Below are 12,403 nucleotides of genomic sequence, written 5' to 3'. Positions count from 1 at the left end.
GTACATCCATCCCAGAAGGCGAAGTGGGGAGGCAACAGATGGACTGTCCATAATCAAAGGGTATCAATCCCAGAGAAGCAGTGCTACGGCCTACTCTGTAAGTTTCAAAGATGCATTTTTATGGAAAGATCCCCTGTGATTGAAGTAATGGTTTTACTTATGTGCATACATGCCCTTGAACGTAACCTGTGACACAGACCAGGAGGGGGATTAGCTCAAATGGCAGAGCGCTCGCTTAGCATGCGAGAGGTAGCGGGATCGATGCCTGCATCCTCCACACGCTTTGTTCTTTCCAAAGCACAAACAAAAATGGTCTGCTGTTATAGTCCTCTATCATGATGTTATAGTAAATGAAACTTGTATAAACCGTGGTATCTTAACTGTGACCAAGAAGATTAGGCAGTCCCCAAGAATACTGAAGACCGAGAGCACACATCAGTACGTCCATCCCAGAAGGAGAAGTGGGGACAGATGGACTGTCCATAATCAAAGGGTATGAATCCCGGAGGACCAGAGCTACAGCCTACTCTTTAACTTTCAAATATGTGTAGCCTGGGTAGCCACACAGGACACAATTACTGGGGTTCTTAATGTGCAGTTTTATTGTCAATGACGACTGAATAAACCAAAAAAATGTCCTTTGACCTTTACTTTTGTCAAACAGCGGCCATATGGACTTGTACTGAACATCGACAGCACGAGAGGTAACGTGGCAAAGTAACAGAATAACCGATTAAACAAAGATGTGCCAATACAATACGAGGAATAAAAGAAATGAAATGAAATACAAAACACAAAAATACGGCAGTGGCCTCTGTCTGTGCAGAACAAAATACAAAGAGCTAAATCACACAAGGCTCCTTTAAAAAAATGTGGAAGTGTTACATACATTTTTATAAACACTTACATTCCACAGAAATCTAAGCTCACTTGCAATACTGGAGCACACAGACGATCTCGCAACTTATCCCTTACATGGAGAAAATGGCCGCTCCACGCTGCACATACAGGTCCTTTGCATCATACATTTGAGAAATACATCATCTTGTTAAAATACTGACGTTTTGCCACTGCACTACAATTATACCAATATGTTTCAATGAGCTATGTGCATATTTAACAATTCCTTACCAACAATTTAACTCATTCACAACATTCCCGTTCCACATCCACAACAAAAAGAAAAGATGCATTTCTTGTTAAGTTTTTTTGGAAAACTGCAGTTAACCCTTAAGCAAATATTATTATTAATTTACCATTCGGCTACATATGCAATTTTACAAACAGATCCCCTGTGATTGAAGTAATGGTTTTACTTATGTGCATACATACAGTTGAATGTAACCTGTGTCATTGACAAGACAGGGGATTAGCTTAAATGGTAGAACGCTTGCTTAGAACGCGAGAGGTAGCGGCATCGATGCCCGCATCCTCCACACGCTTCATTCTTTGCAAAACAAAAACATTCCGCTATTACAGTCCTCTATCATTATGTTATAGTAGATGAAACTTGTATAAATAATTTAACTTTATTTTATCATAAGTGAGCTATGACCGATGAGCTAACACTTGAACTGAAATTATTTAGGGTTTGCTTGTCTTCAGATCATGATTGTGTTATAATGTCACAACATGTGGGGGGATTAACTCAATCCCTCTACCTCTTGCTTAGCACGCGAGTAGTAGTGGAATTGATGCCTGCATCCTCCACATGCTTTGGTCTTGCAGCGTGAGAGACAATTAATGTAAGTTTAATTCATAATAAGTGAGCTGTGTGGTACGGGTGACATGGATCTCATTGTGTTTGACCTTCCGTTGAGCTTTTTGTGAATGCAGATTATGTAGAAGTGTAAACAGCCACCGTCTTGGACTGAACTGAAAGTGAATGTAAAATTAAACAGTATAGTGGTCCAGTATAGTGGTCCAGTCCAGTGGTCCAGTCCAGTGGTCAGCGCTGTTGCCTCACAGCATGATGGTCCTGGGTTTGGGTCTACCATTGGTAGGTTCCTTTATAAGAGGAGTTAGGATGTTCGTATAACTTTATTTTGTGCTTGTACTTACAGTACAGGCACTTACAGCTTACAGTTTTGGATTAAAAAAATTATTATATTACACTGGCATTATTGCATCCCCTCTGTGACTGCTCTTGTATAAGATATATAGACAATAACTCATAGGCTTCCTCTAACGCTGACCTATTTTCTGTTTTTCTATTTTGTTTTACACACACAGACACAGGAATCTACATCATTGATCTCAGCACATCCAGATTCTGCAGTGCTCCCAAATGTTTGTTAAATCCGTTCATTAGTTTGAGCCAACCCTCTACTGCTAGGTTTAACTTTTCAAAGTCAGAGAAAAACATGTGGCAAACTTAGATGTTTTGGCCTATTGTAATCCCACAGCCTGAGCTGGTATGATTAACAAGGAATCAAACAGCCCTGAAGTTAAAGCTAAACCTTATTTTGACTCTTGCATGGGGATTTTGAGCTCAGGTCAACTGTGTTTTAAGGATAATCCACAGAATCAACTGGTGTACTAAGTTGTGAAATGGGTAAATCTATACTTAATTGGTTTATCTACTATTATTTTTGCACTTTCACAAATTGTAGCTGTGGTTTAGAATTTGAAATGTATTCTTAGAGTGATCCCTCATGTTATTGCATAACAACAGTATTAGAATTTGGTCTTTGAACAACACCACAGCAGATTTTAAAGCAGTTGAAACCGTAATTAACGAAATAAAGCATCAACAGTTTAAGAATTACAGCAACTTTTGCACAACTACTCCTTTTACTCAGGTTTGGAGAGATCGAGGAAACGTCTCTAATACTCAGATGCAAATTTCTTGCACTCTGTGCCTGGCGGAAATATGGGACCCATAACATTGAATGATTAGTTTAATGCTCTACCAGGATTTCAGTTTCTGCTTGTTTGTGGGTGTTTTTACCTTCATAAATTATGCTCAGTTGCCCTTTTTATAACTTAATAAGTTTGGGTTTTGTGTTGCTTACACCTTTTTGGGCAGCTATAAAACTGAATTCAACACTTGCAGACAACACTTGGAAGTCTGAACTTTAGTCTTGTATATTACTTCCCTTTAAATTGTGGCAGTATGGAGTAAACATTAAAAATCTTAATAGACCTGTCTGTGCTGTCTGTGAGTACTTGGTGTTCATACAAACATATAATAGACAGTTTGGAATTATTCTCATCAAATGAAAGCTGGAACTATCCGCATACATCAGTCACCCTGCAAACCAGGGCAAAAAACCCTGCTAACATTATGTAATGTTTTATACCAGAAGAAAACTTAATATTGATTATTTGGTATGCAAACCTAAGAAGAATTTCCCTTTAATAATATCATGCACATCCTGTGTATAAGAGTGTCTGTGTTAAGGAAAGAAAGTAAAAAGAGACCATAACATTACAGTTTAAATCATTAACAGAATTAAATCATTTGTTTGAATGAAAGAAAACAAATTGTAATCTAGATATTGGAGTATCTAAATAAATTATCCACTAAAAAAACTCACTACCCCACACTACCATATGTTTGGTCAAAACAGGAAGTGGTTCCTTTGTTCTCGAATGTTGCTATAAAGAGGTCACTTCCTGTTTCTCCAGGACTGCTGGTGCTTGTTCTCTACTTTGTTTTTGCTCTTAGAGGATGTGTAGATGGAGGAAGAGGTAGTAAATCAGACTGAAAGGTACACCAAGGCAGATCAAGGATCTTAAATGATGGTACACAGGAACAGAAGTAATAAAGTGCAATATGGATGGATGCATTAACCCTCTACAGCACAGCGTTGCTCCAAGGCAACAGAAAGTTTTTTTTAACCCTCATGCCCAGTACACGTAAACTGAAATGCTGCCAACCAATCAGGGTGTTTGGAAAAGTGAAAAACTTCAGTCCAATGCTGTGTTTGAGTCACTATCAACTCAAGCATGATTTGAAGGTGGGGCATCCTTTTCTGACACATGGTCCTAGGACTGCATGGTGTCAGAAGAAGGTAAGAACGTTTGCCCTATCATGTTTAAAATTACATAAACTGGAAGTTAAAAACTACGTGTGAGTGTAAGAAGATGCTTTAGGTTTTATTATGTTAGGTTTTATTAAGTGTTTTAAATTTTACCTTCTCAGAAATCCAGTTTCTCTTTTCATAGTGCGATAAGGGGTACTTTTTAAAGAGACTTTGATAACAGTGTGTTCGTATGTAATTATATGTTATTTCATGTATTTGTGCACATTTCACTAATGTGATCCTTCTTGCACGGTAAGAGACAATCAAACATTTCCTCCAAGTGGAAATTTGGCCCTAAATACAAAATTGCACAAAGTCTGTGCAAATCCAAAAATGAAGCAAGAGGAGAGGGTGAGTCTCTCTCCAGTTAATGCAATCTAGTAGTGACCAAACTAAAGGGGATTTGATGTGTCACCACGCTAAACTGTAATACATGGAACACCTGCCTGCTAAATGTGCACGTTAACATTATTCTTGTGAGCATGAAAGTGTGCTGATGTTATTAGTGCACTCAAAGCATAATTGTTCCTATATAGAGCCTCACAGGGATCCTACAGGAAACACTCTTTCTTCCTTACTCCCACTCACGATCTTCTTTTGCAACGCTTTTCGGCAGCCCGAGAGTCCATCTTCACTTTCCTCTGCTTTAGTCGTACAAACAAGACTGATGGATTAGATTGTTTCACACATTGCTGAGGAGCTTTTTACTCTTTGTTGTTCCTCTTCCATTCCTTGGAGATATTTTCTTCTTCCTATCCTTCTGATCACATTCACATTTCATTCGATCTTATTTCCTTCCAACCTACACAGTGTTATTGTCACTCAGAGCCACATGGGGGTTTAAAGACAAAGGAATAGAACTCTTATAGCTTCACACAAAACTAGATCAAATGCTATGTTGTTTAGCAAGCAATTTTGGCTGTTTTTAAAGGGAGCAGGAAGTCAACTGCTGCCTAATTATTTTCCTGTATAATTCGAGCTTTTATATTGTGTGCATTTTCCAAAAGCTGAGTCTCAATAAAACACCATCTGTCCAGTCCACCTAATCAGATGGAGCACTGCTAAAGCTCTTCTGCATCCCCTACCAGAGATGATAAATACTTATGAATTTAAGCATGTCAGTAAGATCTGTTTTTTTTTTCAACAATTTTTCTACACTCACAAGCCACTTCATTAGGTACACCTCTTCAATTCAGTTTTGTTTATAAAAAAAGAGCCCAGTTTATGTCATACAATGATCAGACTTCCTGATAGTGTTGAGAGGAATGCAACAGTAACTCAAACAAGCACTTACAACCAAGGGATGTAGAAAAGCTCTGAAGGCATAATGAGAACATTAAAGCAGATGGGCTGCATCAGCAAATGACCTCACGTCTGACAGCTAAGAACAAGAAACTGAGGCTACAGTGTGCATGGGATCCCCCAAAAAGTGGACAATGGAAAATAGGAAAAACATGATCTCCAGTTCTGCTGCAACATTTGGATAAGTAGGATCACAATTTGGCATTAACAAAATAAAATGGATTAAAATGTATCAATGACCCTTGTATCAATGATTTGGCTTGTTAGTGGTGGTGTAATGTTATGGAGGATTTTCCCCCTTAGTACTCAGAAGGGGTTCAAATCAATACCAGCAAGATGTAACTAATGAAGTGGCCAGTGAGTGTATGTATATGTATGCATGCTTCTGGACATTTATGGCCAGTGTGGTCAGATGAGATAGCGCTTGATAACTTTGAGGCAAAGCCGGTGTTGTGCCATTTAGAAAAATACACAATAACAACAATATAGTGTCATTTATGTGCTAAACTCAAGATACTGTGAGGGGTTCAAAGTTTCACGTTACCCTTTCTGCTTCTGTAAATTCTTAAAATATTTGTTTTGAAAATCTTTTAATTAGATTTTTAAAATTTTTCAATTTGAATTCTTACTCCTAGAATTGCAATAAACAAGTACAATTCTTATATCAGGTCCAGTCATTCAAGTAAACCAGGAGTGCAGTTCATTAAAAACAAACCACTAAAATTAAATGGACATTACCTATAGACATTAGTTTCCTGGTGTAGAATTGACAAAAGCTGCAGCAGTGAGCATTTATAAGACATCTTATAAATCTTGATGCAGGCAAGATGCAATGCAGGCATCTTGATGTCTTTGACACTGGTGCCTGCATTGCATGATCTGACCTTAACTTGGTTTAATTTGCCTAAACTTAAACAAACTGAGATGGAAAGATCCACTTGATATGAAACTACTTCTGTCTCACTTGACTACCGGCAACTGAGTTTGTGTCAGTGAAACACTGCAGAAGTCAAAATGTGTATAGAAAAAAGAAAAAAAATGTACACACGACAAGAGAACAGCTCCTTTAAAATTCAACAAACATTTATTTGTGAAGTCTGTGACAAACAGGAGGCAGTTTTAATGTCATGTTTTACAAGCTACACTGGTTGGATAAAACAAAACAAAATCACCAACCCCTTTAAAAATCAACTTGGATCAAATTTTCTCATCTTCCTATTAATGTTGGCTGCCACATTTTATTCTCCATCAGCTTGAAAACGCTTCTATGTACAGAAGAAATGCTCAAGTGTGGCCTATAAAGGGAGAGAGCTACATACGTCCACAGTGACCTGGCTCAGATCAGCTGTTGATATTCAGCTTTTCTCAAAAAAAAGAAAGAAAAAGAAGTAAGGACAAGGACAGAGTACAGACCTTTCTTTTCAAGTTGCAATACAAGGGACATGTTTTCTTACTGTGTACTCATTTTATTTTGCTTTCATAGCATTCCCCTTTTATTTAAGAATCAAGCAGTATTAAAAAAAGACAAGAGTATAGGCTATATAAAGCGAATATACAGGCAGTTTCTAGGTAATAGTTTAGCCAACATTATGAACAGCTTAATATTCACGTATAGATTCCCAGCATGTAATGATCATAAGAACAGATGGTACAGATTAAATGGAAACAGATTAAAAAAGCTGGGGAAAAAACAAAAACGTTGCTTCGACAGGCTTACAGACACACAGGAAACAATAAGACTTGCAGTTTGCATCATGCAACCTGTAAGAAGTCATCTGTCAATGGCTGGTGATGTGTGACCTGCAAATCTGTTCTGTAGTGGCTGAAATGCCTCATGCTTATAACCTGAGGGGGTGGAGCATAAGGAACACCTGATTGGCAGGTGAGAAGGCTGGAGAGGCAGAAACAACTGACTGAGGAGGTCAGAGTCAGAGAAACTGGAGACGTTTCATTTTATCATGGGACGGTTGACCTCAAAATGAAATTCACATCTGGCCAGTGGAACCAGAGGAAATAGTTCCAAGTAGTCCCTGCAGGAAGTTATTTATTTATTTGAGTATCCCACAAATGATTAATGAAAAGAGACATTTATGCATTTATGACAAGTTTTTCCAATCATAATTTGTCTCTTTAAGCACCACAAGAGAAGAAAATTTATTTTTATCACATTTAACATAAGGCAGAAGACATTTCTCCAAATCTTACAATAAGTTACAATGAAATAATCTAGGCAGGCCAGAGGTAAAAAATATTCATTTCATTTTGCGGTGAACAGTTCTGCTCATAGAAAACCAGTTGGTAGTAAATGTCATCTAATATTCATGTCCAGCTCTGACATCCTGCATCTTGTATTTGTTCTAATAAAAATCAAATACAATAGCAAAAATATGAAAATACAATAAGTTATTATCATGGTTTAAATGAACACAAACCAATTAATTTGTTTGCATTTTTGTGAAAAACATAAAACTCCAGTAGTCCCTGTTGTTTGGCGAATGCAGCAACGTGGCAGTTATATGCACGTGCTTTGAAGATGTGCCAGGACGTCATGCTGTCCGTCAAAAAAAACATTGAACTAAAATGTAAATTGGTCCACATTGTCATTCAGCTGTAGGTCTGCACACAAAAACCCCTCCTAAGGCTGCGTGTCATTTAGAAACTGCCGGACATGAATGCACAAGATGATAAATTAAGACGATTAAGTCCAGGTGTAACTATGTGTGGCGTCATCATACAGAACGTACTTAGGTGGAGCCAGACATTTGCAGAAAAATAAGCCTTAATTGAACCGAGACATCTTTGTAGAGGAAAGGCACTAAAGTTACCTTCTTGTGGACAGTGAGCGTATAAGACAATGAGACTATAAGGCTAAAATGTCCAATGATGATCAATATGTTGAAGAAACCCGAATCAAAGTGTTTAATGACACGTGTCAGAGGTAGAACAGATCCCGGTAAACTTTCCATCTAGAAATTTTGTTTCATGTGTGTCATCAGGAGTTTCAAAATAAAAGCTTTAGCGTTATTTCAGTAAAGAACAAAGTCTTCCGGCCTGCTTATGGCATCCATGGCACTTTCACCTTTTTACATGCTTGAATCTGAAACTCAGTGGAAAAGGTTTCGAGAACCGATCCAAGACCGTGATTGATTTTATAGTTGTGGAGTATGTCTAAAAAAAAAAGATATAGTGGCAAAGTCTCATATTAGTGCAGGATAATAGTTCCTTTGTGGTTTGAGCCTATTCATTCTAGTGTTTAGTGGGGCAGACTGTGGGATGACTTAAGCACTGGTTTGTGGCCGTTTCAGACATGCCACGGAGATTAATTTCCGACATAGTCTGCTCCTGTTAGATTCTCCACAGTGTAAGAGCTTCTGCCTTTTTAATGGATACACAGACCTCTCGTATGAGGAGCTCACTGAATGGAAAAGAAGCGCAGCAGTTTTATCAATGCTCATCATTACTAATATGTCTACACAGTCATCAGTGTAGTTAGCGGGTACAATAGCTAGTCACTTGACTGCTAACTTAGTCACAAATGTGTCAAAGCCAGTTTTAAGCATATTTAACCTCATGACTGGAAAAAAATGTAATACAGGACTTCTATAGATAGTTGCACGAACCTCACTTTCTTGCCATTCGGAGCCTGTGGTATCTATTTAATATGTCACAAGTCTTTCCAGTATTTATTTATCATTCTTGGTCATGTTTCTGATCAACAGCACCAGTATCTTTCCTTTTTAGGTCTTGCTCCCTTTCTTTTGCTTTTCTCTTATTAAGAATATGTTTTAGGATTCAGTTCATTTCCTGTATGTGCTTCATAGACGTAAAATGACAGCGTGAGGGAGAGTAGGTCTACAGCAGTTCAGTTATTCTTTTATAATGAAGAGTCAGCATCGGCAGTTGGCCAGACGTTTATGCTAAAAATTGCTGTTGGCACACATTTCCACTATCAGTGCATCCTTCCTGCAAAGCCTTAAATTACGGAAATGTCACGGAATGTCGAAAAGGCTTGACTTTTCAGTCCACTTGGATGCACGGGGTTATTCATTTTCGGTGGTTTATCCAATCAGACTGCTTGGGTAGGACTGCATGTTGTGTAATGCTGTGGTTAAAAAGGAAAAAAAAAATCAGTCTAGCCTTGTGGTAATTGGGTCCGTAGCTTTTGAAGCAGCGCCTGCTTTCATGCAGTTGGGTTTGTACCAGTTGTGAGGGTTGGAGAGGCGACAGCAACATTTAGACTGTGGGTTTTCTTCGGTGTGTTATTTAAATACACGCACTGTTTGTGTAATGCCCTATTTTAAACTGCTGAGTCATTAGAAGCCGAGAAACGCTGGTCTACTGCTCAAACACGAAGTGAAAGAGACGCGTTAGAATAGATGGATAGAAAACTGAGTGGACTGCCTTGTCAAAGGGCAGCAAGTCCAGAGCAGACTTTAAATTGAGTAGCACCATGACAGAAAGACTAGAAACCGGCAAAATTTCAGTAAAACGTCCATAAAAATAAACATAACTAAACAAAAATAATTTACTCTCCATACAGTGCAGATAACCCTTGATATAAAAGTTCTGCTCTTACATCTGTTTAAGTACTTTATGCATTGTAATTACATGCATAAAAACAACCCTATTCATTTAAAAAAGGCCTGCTGGGTTTGCAGTTTTCTTTAACAGAGTCCAGTTTTGGTGTGAGCTGACTATTAATAAGTGATCTGACAGGCACTTTGAATATCTGTTTATTGATTGAAAAAAGAAAGACATGGCAAAAAATAAAAACAGAGATAAAAGCCAAAAAAACAAAATGTTATTCAAAACCCTGCCAAATATGTTTATGATTAAATTACATTATTTTCTAATGTTCAATCCACTAAAAAGTATCACTCCTTAATATTTCTGTTGCGAATGAAGGATGCGAATATATCCTTCAGAAATATATTTTATATTGTTGTAACTGTCAGTTAGGGGGGAAAAGGTGATATATGTATAAATTAATAATATATCTTTAAATTTAAAAAATCTAATACTAAATAAATAAAACAAATCTTTGAAATTATTTCATGATGAGTAAAAAATGTCAGTGCTGCTGAGAGTTTGTTGTTTACAAAACTGCATTTATGCTACATTTTTAAAAAACGTGTATGGGTTTCTACACTGCGTCACCAGTGCAGCCTTACAATGCAATGCAGGCGTGTGTCAGAGAGCAAAGGAGGTTAAGGGTGCTTTAAAACATCTGCCCTTCACCAGAAAGGGATTTATGAACTAATAAACCAGAAAACATGACAGCCACACACATCTAGCATGACCTCAAATAAAAAAACGGAATGCAGAAAAGACAGTGAGCAGTTTGAGCTCAGCTACACTGTTTCACTGATTCTTTAGTCTGTTGTTGAAGCTGCTTCAATATCACGTTTTTAAAGATTTATCGAAAGGTTCCTTCCAAAACCCAGCAGTTAGTATATGGATGGATTGGATTTGCTTTGCTAGGAAAATGGAATGCATTTAATGTGATGGTTTTGCCTCCGTCTGTGGCCTATTAGCTCTGAATATAGGTGTAAAAAGGTCAATTGTAATTGGTGCATTTCTATCTGATGCCATGCTCTTAGACTTTGGAATGGTCCCCAGTTAGTGTAACCAACTGAAATGTGTTGGGAAAGTGTGCTGTGGGACTGGACACCATGTCTTCATCACACCATCACTTGTAGGTTAAAGGAGGAATCTTGACATCAGCGAAGGTAGATCTCGATAATAACAAACAGGCACTTTTTTTGCCTGCGGAAAAAGAGTCAAACCAAATGATAATTTCCCAACTGGACTGTGGAGAATAACCTACGCTAATCTATGAGGTTTAAATTATGGCTACAATGCCAGAAAATCTCGTCGTATTTGTGGCCAAAGTTCTTTTGGAAACCAAGCCTAAGAGTATTTTTGTTGCTTAGGTTTGCTAAGAAACAAAAAATAGTAGGAGGTCGTCTCTGAGATCACTTATAGCAAGAAGTTTCTAGCAATAAGTGCAGTCATGCTGAGATATGCAGCCTAACAGTCTTTAAGTTCTTCCTTTAGGAAGGAAACGCTGTAAACGAGTCCTCGACTTAAAACAGATGCAGAATTTTTTTAGATCCATGTTGGAGACACTTGGTGGAATGTTACCGTGCTAATCAATCTAAGCGGGATAATTTCATGTGTTTATGACAAGGTTCGGTGAGTAACTGTCTCTGCAGGTACCATCTCTGGAGAAATCACAGCTCTTAACCAGATTGCATCTCGGAGATTGATGGTTTCAGAGTTATGCAGAATATCTCTGTGAAGAATATCTTGTCTATGGTTGTATGTCTCCTACAGAAACATCCGCACTTTCATTCCATATTTTCTTAACCTTGATTGTTTTTATATCTTAATGGCTGCTTGCTCAACAGCAAGGTGGCAGGTTGATGTCATCAAGTTGGATCTTCCATTCTGTTGTAGTACCTGTCATTGTGCAAATCTGATGGGGTGTTTAGTAGCTCCAGTCCTGACATCTTTGTTTTATTTTGTAGCGTCTCTTTAGGTCATTGTTAGTTCTGTTATGTATGAAAGCATGTGTCTTTTCTGCTCTGCTGGTAGCTTGTATTGTTTAGATCTGATTAGGAGTTTTAGTCCCCCTGTCCTTGGCATTAGAATGGTACAGTCCAAGACAACTGATGCATTGCTCGGTGTGTTTGTGTGATTTCTTTTATGCGCATGTGGCAGTAGGTTTTTTTCAGCAGTCTATGCAGTGTGCTATCAGTGTGTGTGTTACGTTTGGCAGTGTGCCTACATGGCAGGTTTTAGGGGTGTGTGATGTGACAACAGTGAGTGTTTTCATGGCAGTAGCGTCTGTGAAGAATCGTTGTTTGCTTTCTGTACGTATGCGTGCGGCAGTAGTGTTGTCACTCGTTGTTGGTGTCTGCCTTCTCCTCTGTTGTAGGCAAAGACTCTTGTGGACGGTGCTTGCAGTGACGAGTGGATGCTCTTGATGGTCTGGCAAAGCAGGCAGACTGGGCAGCGCAGTCGCAGGGTGCATCCTGGGAAATGGAAAGATTGGAAATGGAAGTGTTATT

The 12,403-nt window shown here is 38.3% G+C and overlaps 1 protein-coding gene across 1 annotated transcript in view; it reads right to left on the bottom strand.

Moving 5' to 3' along the window:
• Positions 1 to 6,395: 6,395 nt before the first annotated feature.
• Positions 6,396 to 12,403, bottom strand: part of mtcl2 (microtubule crosslinking factor 2) — an 88,062-nt gene continuing 82,054 nt past the window's right edge. The window contains exon 24 of the mRNA XM_082518727.1: positions 6,396 to 12,367. Within this exon, the coding sequence (XP_082374853.1) occupies positions 12,233 to 12,367 (135 nt within the window). The 3' untranslated portion in view covers positions 6,396 to 12,232. The remainder of the gene's footprint in view (positions 12,368 to 12,403) is intronic.

The sequence above is a fragment of the Aulonocara stuartgranti genome (genome assembly GCF_965226115.1).
Source record: "Aulonocara stuartgranti genome assembly, chromosome: 20".
In the NCBI taxonomy this organism is placed as follows: Eukaryota; Metazoa; Chordata; class Actinopteri; order Cichliformes; family Cichlidae; genus Aulonocara; species Aulonocara stuartgranti.
The sequence above is the reverse complement of the archived record's forward strand: the minus strand, read 5'-3'. Positions and strand labels throughout refer to the sequence as shown.